Raw genomic sequence first — 25,164 nt, 5'->3', positions numbered from 1 at the left:
CTTCCCAGTTCTATGGCTGACAATTCCACATGCTCGTTTTCTCATTTATTTATTTCACAAGCAGATATAATTTTTTGGAACTAGGTTTTTCAAGATCACACTTTGGGTGTCTCTGACAGTTTATTTGGCTTTATTTTTAATGCAATGGGTCTTGCGCAAGTCAGCTCACTTTTGACTTCCATTTGTTCGCAACTCCCAAACCTACGTTCCAATCCCTTTCTTTTTCTCTTTGTCTCCAGGAAACCAATGCATATTCACCAGTGTGGAAGTGTCAAAACATCCCAGGACTCTCAAAACCTGCAAAGCCCAGTTTCAGCACTCTCTCTAGCATTTCTTTCTTCCGAATTTCTCATCTCGTCCTAAGCACAGAATGCCTACCACTGAGAACATCCGTTTCCTGGTGCTGTGAAGAACCCCTAGACTGAAGCTGGTTGGGAATGTTGCCCTTCCAGGACCTTGCTGTGCTATCTGTGTTGGCTGACTATTTGGAATACAAAGCACTTTACCACAGCCCACACAAGGAAGCCAGTCTCTACTTTGATGCTATCTACATTTTAACTTGGGCAATTTTGCTCCACAGTAACGATCAATGCTTTACCATCAATTTCTTTGTCATTTTTCTAAGTTGCATCTTATAGAATAACCTAGCATTCTATTTTTATATCTGATTATTATATTACTTTTCTGTTTGTTTGTTTTTTCAAGACAAGGTTTCTCTGTAGTTTTGGTGTTTGTCCTGGAATTAGCTCTTGTAGACCAGGCTAACCTTGAACTCACAGAGATCTGTCTGCTCTGCCTCCCGAGTGCTGACACTAAAGGCATGAGCCACCACCGCCCAGCATGATTATTATATTCCTTTAGGAAATTTTATTCTGGTTTATTTGGATGAGTTATGACTGACACTAGGATGGGCAGGAGACTTTTCTACTGGAACTGATTACTAAGTATAAATCATTAATTATAGTGATCTATTAAAATATATTTTAACATTTATTAGAGATGCAATTTCAGGCATGGATTTATCTCCATATTTGTGTTTTATTCAATGAAACAGGCTAAAATATATTAAATACAGAAGCATGATATAAAATAGTTTCACATATATGGAATCACTTTTAATCAGACTTCATGACCACATAGTGTAGGTAGGATGTTTCAGCACAGTATGGTTTCTGTTGTACTCAAATCTCAGAATTTGGCATATTATAAAATAATTACTATAGTATATTTAAGACAGAAATATCACTAAAACCACTATTTGTGTTTACTCTCAAATGCTTCTCAACTTTTGTGTAACAAAATAGGTGCTGGATAATGCATACTTATTTAATAATACCTGTCAAAAAAAAGTTAGTGCATACAGCTTCTTTTCATTAAAAGTGCAATCTGAAATGATGACTGTATTAAAGTAGTTAAGAAAACATCTTTAAAATCTACTCTTAGTTGCTCTAAATTTAATTCTGTATTATGTTCATATTCTTCTTGCATACTCAAAATGTATTTTATAATGCCTTTTCCCATTGTTCATAGCTAGATAAAATTGTTTTTAAGCATTAAGCTTTCCAAAGAGATCTGAGATATTACTCTTCATTTAAAATATGCCACTCAATGACAAAGATTGCAATTCAGAGCCTTTATACTTAAATATAATAATGCATTGTAATGATTACATTTTTCATAACCTGACAATAGTTTGTAATGGGGACAAGTCCATATTTCTATTTCAATAGCATATTTTGACCTTAGGTGATACAGAATGCTGATTTTACAGCAGTTAAGTAAAGATGCTCTTTCCAAGTGTTTCCATCAATCGGGATGCATCGGGAAGAATAAAGACAATGTTATCTAAGTGGGCACTGTCGTTCAACATCTAGTTTTCAAAATTAAGGAGATTTAATAAATGCATTTGCATGACAAGAAGAACTACACTGTAAGCTTTGGCAATTTTATTTTCCTATTGAATCTTAGAATAGCTCCACATTCAATGATCATGATTTATGAAGATATTTCAACACTAGATTTTATAGTAATCCTAAGTTTTAAGTCCTAGCATATGTATAGATATCATATATTTTAAGACAACTTTATCAAGGGGAAATGAGAATTTGAAATTGGAATCTGAAATAAAGGAGTAATATAAACTGCAGTATATATATTGTAATATATGTACATATATATATATAGCTGCAAAATATTGCAGCTTTATATAATCCACTTGTAAAGAAATTTTGAAAATTTTGTCAGAGACAGTTTTTGCTGAAGCCTTTTCTACATGTCCAATAACTATTGAGTATTAGTTAGTTATCTCCATGTCATACATTTGTGTTGGATGTTATCATTTCTATTACATAAAACAGTATTCCTTTAGTTCATGCCATTTCTATGACTGGAGAAGAAAATCACCAACTGCTTCAATGTTTAAGGGAATTTTTTCCCTTAAGAACAAAATACATAATTTAAACAATAAATTTCTATTTCTTCTCATGCCTGATGATTTGGAGTGGCGTTAGTATCTAGTTGTTTCCATTTTGCTTTGGTTTTCAGGCCAAATTTCTCTAGAGTGAAAAAGCAAACTGACAGATATTAAACCAACTGAGATAATTACAAAATAAGGTTTACGCTCCTGAAATTATTTCTCACGTTGTAATTGGTTAATACTGTTAGCGGTGCTGTGACATCTCCCTTTCCTTATGGCCACTGGCAACCTCCCAGCGCACTGCAAAGTTTAGCTGAAATCGTCCTGTCTAGGCTGCTTTCAATGCCATATTCAGATAAAAATCTTTCCTTCCTCAGTTGAGTTTTCCAGTGCTATATGATTTCTCAGTTGATCAATGAGGCATGGTCTCTCTGTGTTGGCACTGACCCCTCTTATGCCAGCCTTCCAATTTTTGTGATTACAAGTGTGTACTGTCATGTACTGGTTCCTCCAATAACGTGTACAAGTTTTTGTTTTCCAAAGCATTCTAAACCATAGAGCTGATTGCTTATGGGTTTGTCCTTTTTGCTGACTTTTCAGCTCCCAAGACTTAGAGCAGCGTCCACACAACTAACTTGTGGCTACAGTGTGTGGTTGCTGAATGGTAGATTACAGAATAGAAAAACTCTATTTTAAATACTGTTGACTGCCTCAGTATAGTTTTTCGTTAAAAGTGATACTTCCTTTACTTGGCTTTTGGCAATTTAACCTCTTAGAGATAAGAGATTCTGGACTTATAAATATGTAAATATTCTAACAAGTTACTGTCATGAATCTTGAGAGAAAGCAATTATGATTTTTTTCTATTTTGAAATTTATATTATGGAAAGCGGAGAATTCCCATAACAGAATACATATGTATAGATTCTCCATACTTCAAGAAAAGTTCAATGAAAAGTGTTTTTGACTCTGTGCCTTGATGATGCATCATGAAGGGTAAAAGATGTGTGAAGATACATGTTTATATTTATGGTCGTAGACACAGAAAGAAAAATAAAGAGGATTAAAAGATGGGGAGAGATGACTCAGTCCATAAATTGCCCACTGTGCAAATATAAGGACCCAAGTGTGGTTCCCAGTACCCACATAAAGGCAGATGTGGTACTCATTTCTGGCCAGGGACAGGGGCATAGAATCAGGTGGGTCCCTGGAGCTTACTGCCTAGAGAGCCTAACCAATCAGTGAGCTTTCTGGCCAGAGAGCCTAACCAATCAGTGAGCTTACTGGCCAGAGAGCCTAACCAATCAGTGAGCTACAGGTTCAGTGGGAGACTTGGTATTAAGAAATGGGGATGACTAAGGAAGACACAGAGAATAGACTTAGAGCCTTCCCATGCATGAGCATGTGCACACACATACATGCATACACACATACACAGACATATTTATTTCCTCCTATCCACACATGCAGAGGAGGATCTAGGGCTTTGAGCGACTGTCTTTGTCAAGTAAACATTCTTTGCACCTTCTTATGAGTTCTGACTTTTAAGAAATATGTATTTGTGCATTTGAGAATCGCTGTCTAGCTGAAGAATTATACTGAAAAGATTTATTGATTAACGAACACTACGTGTGAAGGAGTCACTAGAAAAGAGTTGTGGAATTCAATCACTTTTTTATCCTAGGAACTATGTTTAATAAGGCTTTAGGTGAAAAATGGAAGGCATGATAATTAGATCTGCATGTAACATAAATGCAGAAAGCAGAGCCAAGTCTATACATGGCAGAGCTTCTACAGACTTTAAGAAGTGGAGTTACAAATGAACTAAATCAAACAGGTGATTCTGAAATTTTCATTCATAAATTTTTTTTTAAACAATCGCTTTTGAAAAACATGATAGATGACTTTTGGGACAGGATCTAAGTTTATAACTTCCCACAGTGGGAATAAATTATCTTTACTAACCTGTTGGCGTAATCTTTGGTGACTATATCTTGTGCTATAAGTTATACTCTAAGCAGATGTTGACAAAATCAGGCCATTGATAGAACGATGAGGAGGTTGATGTAGGGATCTGCAACTAGTTCTGGAGGAAAAGCCATTGAAGATATTTGCTACTTTTAAATTTTCTACACTCAGAATGCCAGAAGCCAAATACTGAACATTTTCCCAGGTCAGAAGTCTCGTGCCCAGATGATAAAGAAAGGGCATCTTGACTTGTTCTAGGAAGGAAAGCACTGCTGGATATTACCCACCCAAGAGAATGTGCAGTAATGAGAGAGAAGAGCAGCACCCAATTTAATGCCCTCATTCTTGATCTTGTTCTAGTACAGCTTAACGTTGGTGTTCAAACAGTGTATCTCCAGGCTGACCAAGAACCTGGTCTACAACCCTTCTGCAGATTTCATGGCTTCACACTCTATGCCTAGGAGGTGTCAACTTTTGTGTAGAGAACAATCTGAGTGATTTGCAATAATGTTCAAAACAAGTATTGTAGTTTCACCCTCTGTAGCTCTTATACTGTAGAAACCTAAGCTTATCAGTTCATTATAATTATCACTTATAACTTCCATAAACCATGAAGTAAAACGTCACTGGGATTTTGTGGTTAGGATCCATCCACTTTTGCTACCTCTATTCACTTATACCTCTATTCATCTGCTTCCTTGTTTTCCTTGAAGGATGGAGACATCTTCCATTCCTCATTGTAATTTAAAGTACAAAAATTATAACTAGTATTTATTGGATGAATGGCTAAATGCATGGAGGAACTGTTCATGTATTCTTTATACAATGGAGTTTTTAAAATAAGCTCTCATACAGTAAATTAAAAGTAAGCTTACCACCAACAGGGGACACGTTCACATAGTTCTATGCTTTTGTCATTCTAACTTACAGTGAAAATCTACATTCCCTGAAACTGAGCCAAATAGAAAACTTGAATTGGCGTCATATTCTGTTTCAGTTTGTTGATGAAATTGGAGCACAGTCTATAACATGTAATTGTTTTAGACAAGAACATTGGCGTTGGTGAATTTTTTTAAAAAGGGTCAAAGGCTGTTTGACAACATTTAATAGTATGTCCAGTAGGCTGTAGTAGGCAGCTTCTTATCTCCCTTTCTCGCGTGGATACTACAGATACAGAGGAAAGTGGCCTTATGTAAAACAATACAGCACGTCCCTGGATGAGCTAGCAATGACACTTTTCCATACACAGTGTGTGCTTCTCATCATGTTTCCCTCTTCTAGGCAGGAGCTCCTCATGGCCTGGGTTCAGCCGAGTGTCAGCGGAGTGTGTAAATGCACCATTTTTATTGTTTTGATTGATCATCAGACACTCTTCTGAGAACAGAACTCGAACGAAGAGCACATGCATATAAAGGTAGCTTCCTAAGTTAAAATAAATCAAATAATGCTACCAATATTAAATTGAGAACCGGTGGTTTCTGGTTCCACCAATAAACCAGAAATGCCTTTGTGTGGTTCAGTAGCCATGGCTGCTCTTAGACACTCGAGCCATTCCCACAAAAGCTGGTGAGAACCACATACAAGCATGAGTAGGCACATACTAGTTCTGTATTTATAGATGTTTCAGTTTCCCAAAATGGGAAGTACTTTGGCTGGCAGCAAATATATCTCTGCTCACAGCTAAAATAAAAATAATGGAACTCCGGTTTCCACATAGACATCGCTACACAGGCAGTTTAAACACCAAGTTTTAAAAGCAGAGGACCGGTCTGTGTATTTTCCTCCATGGCAGGGAAATGAGCCTGGAGTATTGTCCTTGGAGAGGATGCTGTGTGATCTTTTCCTTCCATGCACGTGTCCCACATACCTTCACATTCTGAGACATCTCCCAAGAGCTTAGCTCTGTGTTAACACAGGGAGTCCTTGTACCTTACAGGAAAAAGTTCTGAAGGAATGAAAGAGACAGAACTTTGCAAACAATAACTACCACACACCTAAGAATTTCAAAGGCCCAAACCTTGAGTTTCAGACTATCTCAAAGGGATGCAACACTAACTTTGTACAGATTCTGAAATCACAGTACTTGAGGCCTAATCCTGATGAAACTATTTTTTATTCAATGAATGAAGTCAATTTTACCCACCCACTCTCCTTCCCACCCATCCTCCTCCACTCCTTCCCTCTCCCCAACTTTTTCTCTCCCCTCCCTTCTTTCTTTTCTTCTTTCCTTCCTTTCTTCCATCCTTTTTTCCGTCCTTTCTCCCTCCCTTCCTTCTTTCTTTCATCCCTTCCTTCCTGCCCTCTTTTTCCCAGGGCTGACATCAAAACCAGAGCTTTCTGTAAACGGGTAAGCATTCTACTGCTGCACAACTCTATCCTGCAGTCATATTTTTAACTCATAAAGTAATAAAGTAATTGTTGTTTATTTTAGAATACATTAGGAAATACCTGATTAACTCTATTTTTAATGTTTTTACATTTTCCCATATTCCAAATTATTAATATAACTTCTTTATATGAAAGTATTGCAGACCTCAACAGTTTCATCCCTCGTCTGCACCAAGATAGTCTCCACTTTCCTAAGTTGAGGGAGATGAATGAGTAATGAGTGACAATGAGTTCATAGAGACAATGTGCTCTGTAATAATCCATGAGCCACTGGGTCTTCCCATGTGTTTAACGGGTTAGGGATGGAGTCGAGAGTCTGTAACGACAATCTCTAATTGAAAAAAGGGCAACGGCCTTCTAAATGCTCCATTTTGCCCTCCCTTGCTCCTGTCACTAAGTAATGGCACAACTGTTCTGAGTATTCCTCTTTAGTTTTATTTTGTTTAATTCAGTCTGTCATTAGAAGGGCTCCGAGCTCTCGGCCTGATGATTACTCTCAGTGGGAGGAAGCAATGCCATTGCAGACTTGTGCTCCAGACAAGTGCTCCTTTATACAATGCCCGGGCCTGCCATCCTAATGAAAGGCTCTTTAAAGAGCAGCGAGGGCTTCTTTTAAGCAGACTGCTACCATGTGCTTCCAACCCTCCAGCACCACTTGCGATGATGAGACAGCAGTGTGTTCTGTTGCAAAGGAGACCATTGTCCTCCTTAGCCTCCAGCAAACTGAGCCTGTTTCGGTGAAAGACACCAGCATTTCCACAGGATTTTTAGCAGTGGTCCCTAACTTTTCCAACACAATAAACCAATTAAAATACAGGGCTCAGTGTACATAATAGAAGACTCTATCAGCCCGTTACCCTAAGTCAACACCCACGATCTCAAAATAAAAATTTAAATCTTTTGCACTGGTATTTTGTGGGGGATAATAAATAGGAGATTATATCACAAATAACCAAGCGCCCATTGAAGACCGTAGGCTTTAAAAGTTGTTTCTGAGGGCTTCTGATACATTTGTTTATGTAAGGAAAGGGAAGGCAGTATCAATCATTCAGTTTGGCAGGGCTTAAAAGAGTGACCAATTGCAAGATATAGCAATGCTATATTATAGGAAAGAATACTATCATTCAGTACTTTAGACATGTGCTGTCCGGGTCCGAAGGGTTCCTTACAGAGCTGCCCTTTAGTCAGCACACCTCCAGCAGCAGTTACAGGCTGATGTGCTGTGCTTTGTCTATTGAACAGACATAATTTGAAGGGGAGAAGAATCAAATAATCCAGATTAATATTGGGGGAAGGGGCACAAAAGCATGTTTACTAGTTCAACAGAGCCAAAATGTGCGTAAGTTAAAGGTCACAGACTCCTTCATTCCCTGCTGAGCAAACTCAGGAAGCACATTTGTCTATGCTTTCCTGTCATAACAGGAAGAGAGTAACTTCTTCCTTCCCACAATGGCTTCAGTTTTACCTCCCAAGTCCAATATTTTCTCCCTGAGGGCCTTCCAAATCAATCCCTGCAACACAGAAGGCAGGGGGCCGCCTCAGCTGTAGTTTCCAAACACTTACATTTGTTGAAATGTTATTTAAATGTTAGTGATTTCTTATGCTAAACTGTTCCAAATTAAAATTAAAAGTCGAATTTCCAAACATCTAAATTGGTTTCTCTTATTCCCATTAAATGGTCTAACATATTTCAAGAGCAACACAAATACACACTACAAATGGGGAATTTTTAATCTTCTGTTTAATTTTGTGATTTATTTTATTTTTTGCTGTAGCCATTACTTTTGACAAAAAAACAATAGCTTATAAATATTTTTCATAAAGTACAATGGGTTATAAACTTTAGAATAATGCTCTCACCAAAAGGCTGAAAGAATTCCATTTTAAATGAATAAATTATGCTGCCAAACGGAGTTTTGTCTGCAAAGGACATGACTTTTAAAATGTTTACCAATTTTTCTTTTTAATTCACAGCTCAGAAAAACTTCCTTAGTTTATGGGGTCTATTTGCAATGTCCATTTTCCTAGCGTTGGTTTCTCAGTAAAACTACGTCACATTTGGTGTGTGCATGTGCTAAGCAAGAGGTGACTTGGAAAAGAAATGGTGTGAGCATGTGTTCGCAGAGACCAACAGGCCATTCACGGCCAGCTTTCTACAAAAACCTTGGAATATCTGAGGTGCACTAAGTTAGTCTTACAACTTTTAAGATGTTTCCCTCTGAATAGAAATGACGTCAGATACAGAAACTAGATATGAGACAATGAACAACCCTGGCACGTAGAGAAAGCACTTATTTCTCACATGGAGAACATTTTTCAGTTGAGAATTTAGCCTCTCTTGGATTTTCTACAAAATTTAAGAAAGTATAGACAACAGTTGGGACAATCTAATAAAAGATTTGCTTCCTTCATTATTTTGAGATAACTAGCGAAAGAATAAGGATGCACAGGGGAAGTTCCCGCAGTCAGCCTCAGTGCAGCCTAAACTTGGATCTGATCAATACCTTTCTTAAAACAGCCAGGATGTGCCCTCCTTTCATTTACACAGAGTGACCTGAGCATAATTTTTTATACAAGTTCAGGGAAGATTATGATCTGTTAAAATATTTTATTAAGAAAAAAAAGAAAATAATCATCCTTATGAGGCATATACAAACTTACTTGGTCTGAAACAGAAAAAAAAAATCAAGTTTTTCTTTTCATTGGTGCTCCTATTCACAAGCTCTGAGCAGGGTGAGGAGACCTCACTGAAGAAGAGTATCTCAGTTGCACTGTCTCAGCTAACACTGGCAAGGATGAAAATGCTGTTTCTGGTGACATGGGAGGAAGTGCGTTACAACGGGACTGTCACCTCTACTCTCCAAGACAGACTACAGAAGTCACTAAGAACCTTTGCCAAAGCAATTAATTTACATTTCTCAACTATGTGGTTCTCTACATTTGAAGAGCGAATCTATCATAATTTCAGCAAGCTTTATTTAGGTAAATAGATATAATCTCCAAATTTAGAATTGTAGACAGTCCTTTTTGGTTTTTCGCTCATATTCTGAAGGCCATCTCAAAAGTGAAGTCACACTAAAAGTCCTGTGACACTTGAGTTAAAAAAAATTTTTAAGAGCAGAAAATAGTTAAAGGCAGGTTTTATTTTCTTTATTTTGTTTTCTTCCTTCCTTCTTTCCTTTTTTGTTACCTGAGGGAATTGTCACAATTTTTATTGTTCAGTTCAGTGAAAAATATACCAAATATAGCTGAAAAAAGAAAAAAAAAAGTCATTTTGTACACATGACCAGAGGCAGTATCCACACTGAATACACTTCTGCAGGCCTTCCCCAGCTCACTGCATGTAGCATGGGTCAGGGAAGAAACAGCCAGAAGCCCAAGAAGAAGGGATGCTAGAAAATTTATGAACCCTGAGTCATTTTACTTTGTAAGAGGATTCTCCTTTCTTATTAAAGGGGAATGATGCTGACTGTCTTTAATATGCATTCAAGTTATTGCACTGATAATTATGTGGAATGTTCTTTGATGGCAAAAAACAAAGCGCCAGATCCAAAGGAAGCAAATGAAACTTGAGGTATTTAAATACATTTATACAAACTTACTATTTTAGGCCCTAGATGTGCTATGTGCAAATACTTCCGTCTTGTAGTTATTCATGTATTTAGATGTCTTTTAATAACAAGTTGCACAAAAGTATTGGAATTTATTTATTTTAACCCTTTCAAAGTAGGAAATCTAAAAACTTCAGTACAAAAATATGAGCAAACAGGGTTAGGCTTACTTAGCATTCTGTGTTTCTATACATTGTTCTTCCTGATGGGACAGATTTCCAATTATATTTTGTTTGTAAAAATGAATCATATAAAAACTAATTAAAATTCCAATTGTTTCAAACACTAAATTCAAAATGTGTAACATATGAAAAAGACCAAGACTATATGGCTGCCTAATCAGTGAGAATCAAAGGTTCAAAGAGGAAAAAGGAAGAGGGAGAGTTTGAAATCCAGGTTACCATAAGCTTGAAGGCAGAAGTGATAAAAATGGTGAAAAGTGTTTTAAAAACTATTCAGCCAGCAGCACACACTTAAAAATTGTGTTACCACATGCACAGGATTTAGGAAACGACTTCCACCCACCTAGTCATAAGACCTGAATTGTGCGAGTCTTGTGTGCTCTTCCTTCCCTGCCCACAGAGCATACTGTCTGCAGCAGCGACATTGCTCTGGAAGGCTGGCTAGCGGCTCTCAGCAGGGGGGAGCCCTTTGCGTTCTTGCTCTACTCTCTTCCACTCCACCCCTGACATTCTTTTATGGTGGAGCTCCCTTGGAGTGACGACGCAGCAACTTTTCTTTCATATGTTATACAGCACAAGAGCTGTTTAGATGGGAATCATAATGGCTGTAAGAAAGAATGACTTAGAGAACTTGAGTCATAATGGGAGGAGCAAATGTGTGAATTTATTGATCACTTTGCATCCTAGACACCTCAAATACATCACTTCATATCTTAGCACTGGGACATGCTGGCTACCATTAGTTAATCCTCATTCTACTCATTAAGTTCAGAGAGGCTCCATAATCTGCCGGGGAGTTATCCTATTTTAGTGTGTGTAATATACTATAGTATCTATTAAGCTACTGTAATTGGAAATTATATTACTAAGTGTAAAGCTGAGACTAGAAGACTAGAAACAGGTTTGTATATCGCTAAGAGTTGGACTCCTGTCTATCATATGTTATAGGATGCAATACGATATGACTAGAAAAAGACATGAAGTTAAGTCTTGCTCTTTTAACCATTTAGTTATGATAGATGCATCATGACATCATTGAAAGATGTGTGTTTTGTTTTGAATATGAGGAATTTGAGACTGGATCTTGCACATTTTCTGCTCTTCATTGTAGAATCTTGGTCAGTTATCCTGAACTGAAGAGGATTCTCTAAGCTGTTCGGGATGTTCCACAGTGTGGAGCCCCTCATGACTCTAAAGTCACACACCAGGCTCAGGTCCTGCTAAGTGTGTTCTGAATCCTCAGCCAAGCCTTTTCCTATCTCAAGCCTTAGAAATCCTGGTCCCTCTAGAATGGTGTAGCTCCCATATTTTGCACCTGCGTGGAGAGGCCATATTCCAAGGCTGAGTGGTAAATAAAGCACCTGAGCTGCTCTTTCCTAACCCTCTGTCACGTCCAGTCTCAGCCCAGAAGTGACATCTATGTTCCATATTTCCATAGTTCATGTCCATTTCAGTCTACCCCAAGTCTACAAACTATGGCCCCCTAGACAAATCTAGCCTGCCTTTGTTTTGTCAGTAATATCTTCTTACTGAATCTACACACATATCCATTTAGATATTGTCTATGACTACACTCAAAGCACCAAAGAAGAGCTCCAAGGCTGAATCAGAGATGGCATAAGCTCATAATACAAACAATCAGGTAGTATTGGGGTCCTGGTTATTTACAGAACATGTTGCCCATCCCTGGATGAGACTGCTATTCTCAAGTGAATATTTTCTTTTGGGAAGAGTGCAGTTCAATTAAACTTCTTGACTTAATAAATAAATAACATCCTACTATAAAAATAGGATTACTAAAGATTAAATGGAATAATTTACATGCCATCCTCGAAAACTAATTGGTGATGACTTTCACCAAGCTGTCTGAATGTATCTGTAAGATAAATGGGCAATTCATGAGTTTGTTGTACGTATTAACTTGAGAAACTTGATGAAAGTTAAGAAATTGACTTTATAAAATTGGAAACTGAAAAATGTAAAGTACAAAAAGATTTTGAACTTTTGTTCTTTTTCAATTTCTAGCCTTATTACACTATTTTCCATCTCTAAGTCGGGTTTGGAGTTTTAGTTGTTGGCTACTTGTAAAAGAAACAGGAAAGGCAGAACTCAGCGTAAATGGTCTCTGTCTTAAGACAGCTTCATCTTTCTGAAGCACAATGTACTAATAATTTCTGTGGTATTTCAAGGCTCACTTTGGGTTAGCATTTCTTTTCCTGCAGAAGCCCACACTATTCTGTATGTGGTCAAATACACAAACGCAAAGGCAGAAAGAACAGTGCTCCCTGCTTTCAAGAAGAAACAGCAGTGAGCCTCCGTGCGAGGTCCTACGAGGCCACCCCAGTGGCGCAGCTTCAGAAAGAGCAAAGCTGCTGACATTTTTCTTTTCAACATGTGAACACACAATTTAAAGGGAGCACAGGTTAGGGGCTCTTCTGCACATTTGCTGGTTTTCATTATCAGAAGTGACCTACATACTTTATGCCCTTTTCCAAGTGGCTCTTTTGACCACTCTCACAGAAAATGAGAGCTGAGCAAGACCAACATTACCATGAATGACAGCTCTTTAATGTCGTCAATAGTCATCTTATACAACCACTGAAACATAGCTTAGAACACAGTGATGCCATTTTTATTCATTTATTTCAACAGTGTTGAATTAAAAGGTCTGTTGTACACACAGATTGTGGAAAATAATATGTTGACTCCTAATCCTACAGAATAACATGAGGAAATCAATCCGTAGTACGTTCTAAAAAAAACCAAACTAAGCTGAATTTAAATACCTTTCCCCTTCCTAAAAATATTATGACTTCTATTATAGGTAAGAGTATCAACAAGCATAGATCAATACAACTTTATGGAAATATTTTAACTTGTTCTCTCAAGAATAGAATGTGATAATTCTTGTATCTCTCTGGATGTTTTCTTTCCTTAAGAAGAATAGTAAAAGCCCACACAAGGCAACCCCACAGTTGTTCTTCTTTATAAGTAAAAAGAGATAGAAGGAAGCGCACGAAGCTGAAAGTAGATCATATTCTTAATAAACTACAAATGCTAATTCATGGCTTTTTTTCCCCTATAACCAAAACGGACTGTGGTCCAAATAACAAGATCCCCACAGTCAATGATATGTGATGTTCAATACCGCAGCCTTAATTTCAGTTTCAAGCTATGAACAAATACAAAATTGGGGTTTAATTCAAACATGGATATTGCCTTTTGTCTTGGCCTACAATAATAGACAATCTGTATGAAAACATTGCTAGATTCCCTCATGAATTTTATATGTTTCATCATTTAAATCAATGTTAAGTTCAAAGCAATTCAAGTCCTGTGAACCTTAGAAGATATTCTAGTTTAGGAAAAAGTATAATTTTAAAAAAATAGAAAAATCTTCCTAGTTCTTGGAAGCTCACTGGCTTTTTATAAAGAGGCCATCTATACATATGACATAATAAAAAATGATTTCTATTCATTATAATCTATAAGTCCATGCAATATTGTGTTTTAAAAGTGAATTTATTCTCAAATTACAGGAGGGTAAACAGGGACCTAACAGAAAGTGAGGGTTATTATTCGGGAGCATGTTGAACCTACTCCGGACCGGAAATGGGCAGCAGGGGAGTGGGGTGTGTGTGTTAGGGGACTGAGTCTCTCCTCTCTTAGTGCCAAGGAAGAAGTTCCATTGTGGGAATGCTATTGTGGGTGTCCAGGAGTACTACAATTCCTCTCAAGGATGGTCACCTAATATTCAACAGAGCGTTGTGTCCAAACGGCCTGGCTACCCTCACAAAGCCCAAGCCCTCTTTCCAGCATAAGGGAAAAGTCATACTGCAGGCACTCATGATGCATGTATAGGAAGTCTTCAGAACAGACTGTGTCTTACAGACATATCACTGGAGTTGTAGAAAAAAAAAACACGAGAGTACCATGTTTATAAAATTCAGAATTTAGAGAAAATACGAGTTAACAGGATGTTCTTGTCTATATGCTTTATGCAGCTAATATGTCCTGTGGGGATTTTTGTTGTTGTTGTTGTCAGAAGTGTCTGGAAATGTTTGAAGTTGACTTCAGTCTCTCCTTTGTGATGAACAGAAAGCAAGCCACTCTGCAGAGAGGACATTTAGGCAATACTACAAGCTGTAAAGCGGATGATCACAAAAGGACTAGTTCCCGTGAATGTAAGAATAGCTTTGGTTGATGACGTGTGCAGTGTCGCAATTCTACACTTACTAAGCTATTCTTGTCATACAAATACAACTTTTATTTACATCTTAAGGCTGTGCAAAGTGAACAATCACAAATCTTTAAAACATACTTCTAATGATTAATGTGATTTTTCTTTTCTCTGCTGTTGGCAAGAGATGAAAATCTCAACACTTAAACTGGATTCACGGGCTCACAGAGCTTCTGTTGATGGATGTTAATAAGTTCAAGAAGTTTCTAGTAGCTTGAATACTAGGGAAGGACACAAAGGGACGCTTCCCACTCACCTGTCTGTTACGCTCATCCATAATCCTCGTGATCTGAATCTTTTTTCTCCCCATAGTCCCCGTGTTTCTTCTCTCTCTCGTCCCTGAAATTATGTATTTTTTCCTTCCTTTTCTTTCTCTTTCCTGTTTCCTTCAAACACGTTTCCTTCTTCAGCACGTGCACAGCTCAGTTCCCAAATCCTTGCATTCGTTCCTGCTGAACAAAAATGAAAGCCAGTAAACAGGAGTTCCACACAGGCCACTAAACAGTAGTTCCACGCAGGCCACTAAACAGTAGTTCCACAGCAAGTCAGTGTCCTAAGAACTAACACAACTTCTGCAAGGAAATAGGCTGCCCCAGAGCAAAACAATAAAACAAATGAAAATAACTATTTCTTAAAGCACATGACACATCACACACAGGAGCATATACACAGGGGTGGATTGCTTTTATAATTAAAACAAGCTCATAAGTAATTTAAGAAGTCATTTAAATGATGAAAACTGTGTTTTAAAACCCAACACTTGAAATGAACAGTATTTTTTGTAAAGAGCTTCTTAATATTTTTAATGAAATTAGGTGACAATTTTCACCCCTCTGTTATGAAAAATTACCTAAATCAGAGAGTTAATGAACCTTTATATACCTGTGTATGCTAAGTAGGGCATCTAATTCATTTCTGAATGGAAAACAATCTCATGTTTTGACAGCAGAGGTGATAACGTCCCTAGTTATGCAAATAGGATGGACAATTATGAAAGTGCTCTTTGATATATGTAAATGTCAACTAATTTAAAACTAAATCCTTTAATCTTATTTTAAGAAGATTGCTACAGAGAACACAGGAAAAGTAATGTGGGATGTTTCATCTTATGTTCAAGCGTCGCTTAGCAGTGAGAGCATTTCCTCTGGGAAACCTTTAAACTGTCCATTAAAACAATACTCAAAAATGATGGTTACTGAAAAGAAATAAGCGGTGCAAAAATTAAGATTATTATCTCATTTGTAACTATATACTTTTTAATAATAGACCATCAGCCCTCTAAATTTAAATGTTTAAAAGAGACATATCATATCTCCTTAGGGAGTCAGACAAAAATTACAGAAGCTTGATATTATATACCAGAGAGCTCTAGGTCATGAATTAAAATTAAAATAATGATTATCAATTACATGGCAAACCCAAAGAGCACAGAATATTAAAAGTCTATATTTTACTCTGTTTAAAATGATGACTAAAAATATTTGCACATAATGAAAGTGAATTGCTCTGAAATGGAAGTTAACTAGGAAGCATCCCACAATGCTTGCTTCATTTGCAAGCGGCGGCTTCAGTTATTTTGTCTCCTCTCATGTCAGTGGCTACGACTACTTTCCACACTGCTCAGAACTTCTCTGTTGACGCTGGTTCGTCTGTGACAGCAGACCTGAAAAATTCCCACATGTATTATGTAACGCTAAACCACTGTCCTGGCTACTTAATAGGTTATTTGGCTCTAGTTCAAGGTTCGTGGGGCAGAAAAGGCTGTTAGATACTTGGTCTGATCCTCAGCTGCCTTTAAATTTCTTTATTCTTCGTCACCTTAAGTACATTTTTAAAAATATAAGTTTAGGTAATTATCTAATTGCGGAGGCTATTAAGATATAATTAGTTCTGGTGGATTAAGCACTGCTTAATCACTGAGACTATCCACTCTCCTTTGCCCAGTGTCTTTGTACTGAATGGCAGCTCACTTCAGCCTCTTGGCATACACATGTGAGTAACACCACGATCAGCCTGTGCTTATCAAAGATGATGGCTCCAGTCACAGTTTTCAACGTTAGCAGCAGTTCTAACGTTTTGAAATTTATACAAACACATATTGACTGTATGAAATGCCCACAACCTAAAAACACTGCTGTAAGACACCAAGATCACATCCACGACGAACCTCCAAAGCACAATACATCAGCCTTTCAACACTACTGAACAGTCCACCCATTTAGTCCTAGAAATGGCCCTATAGATCACACAGCTGGAAACCTTTTGTGCATTCCCTATTGTCTTACCCAAGAAGAAAGCAGCAGTCCAGAATGGTATTTCTCATGCATGTGCAAGACCCCAAAGAGACAATCAGGCTTTCTCCACCACAGAAAAAAACTATCCATGAACCCCAGTACAAGCCCTATGGGCACATCCCCCTTCCCTTCTCTTAGCAGAGGCCAGGGTTGCTATCGGCTTACTGGGCTGCGCTTGCCTAAGCGCTTACTCACTTTAGGTGGAAGGTCAGGGCAAACAGATTAGAGTGCAGAGGCACGAGGGAGAGGAGGTCAGCGGCTACAGACCTTGATTCAAAACACTTACAACCAAGCGTGTGGGGAGACACTCCTGACAAAGACTCTCCTTAGAGACAGGCTGTGCTCCTGACCACCAAATGCAAAAGCCACCCCTCACCCCTCCACATCACCACCCAGCACTTTTCAACGTGGAAGACGCTGTTTAGAAACAGCCAAGTGATGTGTTTGTTTGTTTGTTTGCTTTTATTCTTAAAACACAATGGGGAATATTCTTTCAGAAATACATCTACAAATGTACTAACATGCTTCCATAGGCATGGCTACACACATATGGTTGGTGAACATTCCACTGAAAATCGGCTCCTTTTTGAAATATGCCAGGTATGGAGAAAGATGGAAATTTAAACCTAACTCAACTTTTAGTTTGCTTGCTGTAGAAGGACAATATTCAACTTGCTAACTGCAGTGTTGCTTTCTGAGCATTCTTAAAATGCAGCACTGTATAAAGTCCACATGCAGAACAGCAAGACAGCAGTGATGTGGCAATTTGTGGAAGATGTCTCCACATTTCAAGGCTATCAGTTAAAATCCAAAGAACTAGGAAGGTCAGCACCAGCACACAACTTTTTTAGCTTTTCTTTTTTAGTATAACTATTTATTAACCTGACTTTTACATAAAAACGTACTGCATGGTTGTTTCTAGTATTAATTGTCAGGAGGGCTAGAGAAAAAAAAAGATGATTATTACCACAGTAACCTGTTTGTTTGTCTCACAGGTATGTGAAAAAAGAATATTAATAATTTAACTACATAGAGCAGCATTTCAGTCACAGCGAGAACTTTCATTCCATACAATCAGTCTCAGGTTTATTCTGGACCCTACAGCTTTCTCACGAAGGAACTGCTCTTGGAAAATGATAGTTACAAAGAAACGCCAAAACTTTGAACAAGAAGGAAAGAAAAAGAACACTCTATGGAGCTACAGGTTGCACTTTTTCCTCTTTTGCCAGCTTAAACAAAAAGGTAAAATCCATCTGCTTACTAAAAAGGGGAACTTCGGTTCGGCAGGCTTCTGTTCACTTGGAGATTGCTGTAAGCAGACAGATGAAGGCAGAGTGGTCTGAGACCCTCGCAGAGAGTACTTCTCCTGCAGGCCCCCTCATTTTCAAACTAGCTGGCTTGATTGACATGCACCTCCCCCTTCTTCCTTCTCCCACTCTGTCTTGCCCTCTTCCCTTCCTCCCTCCTTCCCTTCAGCAAATCCCTCCCAGTAACAGCAGAATCTTGACAGAATGGCAGGAAACACGCACAGACTGGGCAGGGAAGGATGTGATGTCAGCGACCGCAAACAATAAAAGGTGCAAAGGTGCTTCCTTCCCTAAACTGCTCCTCAAGTGTAAAATGGGAACCAAAACTCTCCACTTCCTTCTCTGAGCAGAGCAGGCTGGTATGCAGCACACCCCACATTTGGGCTTTGGGGTGGCTCAGATAAAAGACAGCAAGGGAAAGGCAGAGCAGAGGTACAAAGTGTCTAATTTCTGTCTTTCCAACACCTGAGAAAAAGGCATTCCAGTTCTAGGCCAATGTTTCGTTGTGACTGCCTTAAGAAATTAATATGAGAAAATAAATAGACTAAGCAGACATGGGGAAAGCAGATACACACCCAGTGCCATCTACCATGTCTATCAAATTATATTAGTTGGTAAATGTCGCCACAGACTTTGAATTTACACTTTGAAGCAAATAAAGATTTCTACACAAAGAAAGAAACAAAACACAAGAATTACCACTTTGGGGGAACTAAATGAATCAGGATGGTAGTAAACAATGTTTGTTGGTAATATGCATTCATAATTTATTTAGTCCCACACCTAAAAAGAAAAATCAGGGAGTAAGAAAATAATTCATGTTACTGAGACTCTCAAGGCACCTTAAAAAAGATCCAATTAGCAATCAAAGAAACTCACACAAACTTTCAGTCTATGGTGAAACTATTTTAATCTCATCACTGCTTGGCTCTTTCTAACATAGAAATGGCAGTCTACCCTAAAGTTTCTGTAGGAAGAAAACCACATAGCAACTGGATCTGAGTCATCATCAAATTTCAATCGCCTTCCCACAACACTTTGATTTAGAAATTAAACATAACCTTCAGTTATGTGTTTTGATCGTAGAGTGAGACTCCCATGCCACATTAAAAGATGTGGGAAGAAATTAATTCTCTGCTGCTAAAATTACCTTTGCAAAGCATGTATTTTTGTTCCAATAAGTACAGTGCAGTCACTTAACCAAAACAGCCTATGGACAAGGCTAAAACATTAGAATATGCAAGGTCAATTTGCAAGGAAAGAATTCTGGATTTCTTTTATTCAGATTGGCAAGTACCATTTCCACTGACTCACATTTGCCTCACCATCTGAAGACCTTGTTTTGTAAAACTTAAGGCTGTAAATTATGCACACTGTGTTACACAAGAAATAGCATTGTTAAGTCAACGAAAGGCCCATGTATAACAAGAGGCGAGAGTAATGCATGCCCTGTCTCTGCGAGCCTGTGTTTGTTACTGATTCAAGTGATTCAGTGATCCACTACCATTTCAAGTGGGAAGTTTTGCTCATTCCTTGCGTTTAGATACATTAAACTTTCTACTTTATGATTTGTTTTGAAAGACATATGAGGCGTACAATTATACTTTGGTTAAAAAGAACTAGCAGAACGTACCTATTTTCCCTTAAGAGCTTCAAATGAAATAACCCAATTATTATTCTTAGCAATGCTTGAGTGTGTGATGAGAAGTATTTCTTTGGTCCTGAAAATTACTCTATTTTTCTCTAAGTTCCCCATATATTTTAAAGAACAGAGTGCAGTTAATTTTAAAGCCACATAGCTGAAGCACATCCTCCTGAGAGTACAGAAAGGCTGTTTTTTTTCTCTAGATAAATACCACTGTGCCAAACATTCATTTCTCAACTGATCGCATTTAGTATCAATATGATCAATTCTGAATCGTCTTCAAGAGTCACTGACAGTATTACACATAAAAATAGCAAATACAGTTGGCTTCAAATAAAACAAGTTCTTACTTCTCTGTCCTTCCTACCACCGGGTATTTGCAATTCCTTCTGTCTGGAATGTTCCCTCCCTTACATGTGTACTCAACTCTTCCTTCTGTCTCAGGACTCAGTTCCAGCTTCCTAAGTGTTTCCTTTGGATAAACTCTCAAAGCGCCAAGTCACTCTCCTTGCCATTAGGGGAAGGAGGGAAGAATCAAATGTTACTTTTGTAGTCCCAGGCTCTATCTTAGCATCAGGGAAGCTGTAGAACTAGTCATTACCACTTGCTTAAGTGAACTCTCTTTTATCAACGTCTGTACCTCTCATCTGAGGTATTTACTAGTTATTTTTAATAACTAGTGCTGAGGACTTTTTCTCTTATTTTGCATAGACAGAAACAAACTTTCAGCCCTGGTTAAACCTTGGTAACCTTTATCATGCTGTACAGAACCTCATAGAATGAGAATACGTTACACGGAAGTGAAAGCTGAATTAATCTGTGATTTAAGAAACTGGGGGGACTTCGACACCAGGTAACTGCAGCGCGATGATCAAATCCTGCACACCGAGTTTTCATGTCCTACCTCAAACTGGGAAAACACGTTTTTATGTGCAAAATGGTTCTAGCCCCATTAAATACGACACTATAAAAGTGTAGGGTGTGTAGCAGTGCCAGGAACATGGATCACCTACACTTGTAAGTTGGTTTTCATGTACATGTTTGGATTAAGGCTAGTAGCAATGTCATCTCCATACACACAGCGTGGAGATCTCACTTCCCATAGTATTTCATTTACATTGCTAACAACAAGTGTTCAGTGAAGGAAAATAAATGTCCAGTGTCATACAGACCTGAGACGTTCTCTTAAGATCAGCCCTGGAAGAGCTTCAGGCTGCAAGTGTAGCACTAACTAGGGAACCTGCATCCATTTCCCCGTGACCACAGCTGCTGGAGACTCCATGTGGGAGCTTCTAGTCCTACTTCAGTATCTTTCCCCAAGGACGAAAGGAGATGAAATGTATGTCAGAAATATAATAAGGCTAAAACTGAGCTCGCTTTGAAAACCCCTGCAATTAATTTAATACGGGGGCCTAACCTGCTGTTAGCCCTTACGTAAATCAGCATATTTACACAACGCCAGAATTTAGGAGCAACATACCTCCAGACAACTGCACAGCATTACAAACAATTTAACAAACATAAGGAAACACAGCTTCCCTGTCACAATTATCCATGCCATATTCTGCCTTGGACATTTTCCCCTACTGTAGTTAAAATGGCATCCTGCATTCTCCAAGCCAAAATAAATTCCGAATGGTCTAAATATGTCAAAAAAAACCCTCATACTTTTCAACGACATGACAGCTTTTAGTATTTCCATATCAGACAGATTATGTAATTAACGCAGCAGGCTTCTACCATGTCTTTGTTTCCCTAAACTCTGAAAGCCACTTAGGGCTCTGGCAAGGAAGGTAGAGCTGTGTGAGAGCTACCATGTAGCATCACACACTGGGTTCTCCTCTCCAGCGCTGCCCCTCTTAAGCACAGGCAGCTGGACTGCTTTGCTGCTGTTACTGAACAAAGCAAGAGAAGCACCATACTCCACCAGCAGTGAAACTAAGTTGTCAGTCTCCAAAGCCAGTTCCGCCTGACGTGCTACATGTTGCTAACATACATTTCCATCTTATTAGGGTAAAAATCAAATTCCAAAGCACCTTATGTTCTCTTAGGAAAAATGTTATTTTTCTCAATCTTTAGTTTATTGTATTTAATGATTAAAATGAAAATGTGCTATAAATGTTTTCCTCTTGGAAGCTTGTATGTGTTGAACACATTTTTCAGATTTATTAGTGTGTGTGTGTGTGTGTACAAATGCACAGCATGTGGAAGAACACAAGTTAGTCTTTTAAAAACAGATAAAACAATGAGTGTGTTTTAAGATACCTGGGTAATCTTGCCAGTAAAAGACCAGTAATTGTAACATGAATGAAACATGACAGTGAAGATCATGTTCCACTCCTTAGCCACACATTACATTAAATAATCAAAATTGTGTCCTTGAAAAATAATTTTCTACTGCTATTACTTTTTCAAACAATTCAACTCTTAAAGATGCCTTTACAATGGGAAGATATATTACTCTCCAGCTGACGTTCATCTTGAATTTTAAGTAAAAAATACTTAATAAATCATCTGGTATTTAAACTGAATGTCTCCTATTTTTAATTTGTAATTAAACCTAGATAATTATTAAAATTTACAGGTGAATATGTGTGGTTTTCAAACTGCCATAAAGGTTCCTTAAAATATAGATGATACTTGTGACAATATTATATATGGCTCAATATGGAATCCAGTGATTCATCAATTTCTCTCTGTCGCTTCATGTCCTTTACAGCATCCTAATCAACCTAATTAAGGTTTTGTTCATCTGAAATGCCTGATGACAATTTGTTTAACTCTACCCCACTGTGGTCTTCTATTACATCTGATCTTCTGACAGCAATCATTAAATGATCCCAACTGGCCCCAATTAAACCACATGGCTTGCGGGCTTCCTTACAGCCAAGTGCCAAGCTCCCTGTTTCATTTACACATTGTTCTTTACCTTGGTTTATTTTCTTAAAGCCAATTAAGTATGTGTCTTATCAAGTGGAACTAAATTTCCTTGTGTAAGCTGGCTCAAGACAGAGTGTACAGATTGTCTTCGCACTCCCACTGCAGGACCACACAGGGCTTGCGAAGCCAACCTCTCTAGACGTGATGGCATGAACAACAGTGACACTTTGAGATTATTTACTTGTGCTTAAGATGACTCCCCACGCACATTTTCAAAGTAACACACACCTTTATACAGGTCTGGCTAACATTAGCCAATAGAAGCTTTTTATTTGTATCTGTATTTGGAAGTAGGGGTTGACTCTATTTTTAAACATTTAAAATTATCTTTTTTATTTCTGTTCTTTTTTTTTTAAGCAATAGCAAAGTAACATTTATGAAGTTAACCTTTCTTCCCCTTAATTTCTGCTCTAATTTTTTCACATATGCTCAGTTGTAAGCCCTGTAATGATGTTCCCAGTCCTTCCTGTGAACGCAGGTAGCCTCAGGATTTAGAGCTCATTGGCTGTGCATTACCCCAGGGAAATAGCTGATTAAAAACAGCCTCCCAAGGAGAGGAGAGCAGTGCCTACTCACATCTGGCTCTGTTAACATCTGGCTCATCTTATCTAAACTCCTATATGGCTTATATGGAAATCAACCTTTGGCTTTGGTTTGGAGAACTGCAATTTCTCGAGAGCTCTTTATGCGAGATGTTGAGGCAGAAACAGTGAAATTAATCTCAATACCACTGAAGTTTGATGCACGCACCGAAGACCTTAATCAATTACCTTGACTAATTTCAAGACAAATGCACTGCAATTTTGTATCTGTTCTAATTATAGCTATCACTGATCATCTGTTGGTATTTGATCCACGCTATCTGTCACAGTTCTCAGAGCAGATGGATCAGAACAGTTCTGCTCCTCTGAATCGTACATTAAGCTGACAGTAGGACAGAGAGCTGAGATGGCTGGTATACATCTTACAGGACGTCAGCCTTGATGAACATGTCGTTGTTTTTATTACTTGACTGACAGAAATAATGCTGAAGAAAAAAAGAAAGCTAATGTACAACACAAATTTCAAGATTCCAGTATAGTTATCAACACTGAAAAGAGCGTGTAAGAACAATTTCTTTATAAATAGCCAAATAGCTACCTCACTGTCCCTTATATAGCTTACTTTCTTCAAAAGAGGAACATTCAAAATGTCTGTTACAAAATGCTGATGATGTAGAAAATATCAGTCACATTTACAACTGACTGACTTAAAAAGTGCAATAAATGTTCTGAAATTTCAGTGAAGCAAAACAGACTCTGGGGTGCAGTACTATGAAATATTCTTCACTCTATTACAGTAATCTCCAATAAGATTTGATGTTAATTTTAGAGCATGTGTCTGCTAAAAAGGGCAAACCCTGCAACAGATTTAGTACAAAGAAGCTGAAAATATCCTGTGGAAAAAAAAAATCTGTAGCAAAATCAGCCAGCCCCAATCCTGCCATTACTCAGCACTGCAGTGACGCGCGGATGTTTGTAGTGGTTTGAGGAGCCAGCAGGGGTGGGAACTTGACGTACTCGACTCCAACATGATTGCAATTGAACCTCATCAAAGTAAGAGCTCATAATTTGTCACAGAAAACAGCCAATTAACATATGTTAGAAAAAGGCTTCATAAAGATAATATATGATTAAAGACCCAGTGCAGCTGCTGAAAATCAAAACTATGCATTTAAAAAAGAAATCTCAGCCCAAGCTTCCGTATGGTTAAACTGATAATGGCTACTATGATTTTTTTTTTCAAAGTAGAAAAATATAATTACAGTACTTCTTCTAAGTTTGGGGTTATGGCGAGGGAGAGCTGGGTACCGTGGCAGTATTTACCACGCCTTACTCAGTTCTATAAATAGTTGGAGCTCTTGCCAAAACTCTGTAGTTACTTTGTTATAGAGCTATTTTAAAACACAGACCTTCATTGTGAGCTAAATGGCCTTCAGGATGTACTTTGTAGTTACTGCATTCCTCACAGAGCTGTATCCTTCCTTTATCTGTGCAAAGCTCCAGGACAACCAGACTCTCTGCACTGCAGAACACGCCGGTGCTGTGTAACAAACGCATTTAACACTTCAGAGCTTTCGTCAGGTTTGGTGGTCAGCAAGGGCGCCAGCAGACTTTAGGAATGAGATTAAGGT

The 25,164-nt window shown here is 38.1% G+C and overlaps 1 protein-coding gene across 17 annotated transcripts in view; it reads right to left on the bottom strand.

The window, feature by feature from the left end:
* Mef2c (myocyte enhancer factor 2C) overlaps positions 1-25,164 on the bottom strand; it is a 148,444-nt gene that overhangs the window by 75,806 nt on the left and 47,474 nt on the right. For 10 of the 17 annotated variants that reach the window (XM_085676883.2, XM_085676893.2, XM_048455845.3 and 7 more), the window contains one exon: positions 15,062-15,257. In XM_085676883.2, the coding sequence (XP_085533009.1) occupies positions 15,062-15,115 (54 nt within the window). In that variant the 5' untranslated portion in view covers positions 15,116-15,257. Of the gene's footprint in view, positions 1-15,061; positions 15,258-17,090; positions 17,111-18,360; positions 18,521-25,164 lie in introns of those variants that run through there. The other 7 variants (XM_085676889.2, XM_085676884.2, XM_085676885.2 and 4 more) reach the window with 4 other exon arrangements.

This window comes from Myodes glareolus, chromosome 15 (assembly GCF_982192425.1).
Source record: "Myodes glareolus chromosome 15, mMyoGla1.1, whole genome shotgun sequence".
NCBI classification, from domain to species: domain Eukaryota; kingdom Metazoa; phylum Chordata; class Mammalia; order Rodentia; family Cricetidae; genus Myodes; species Myodes glareolus.
Note: the sequence above shows the minus strand (reverse complement) of the source record. Positions and strands in the feature narration are given on the sequence as shown.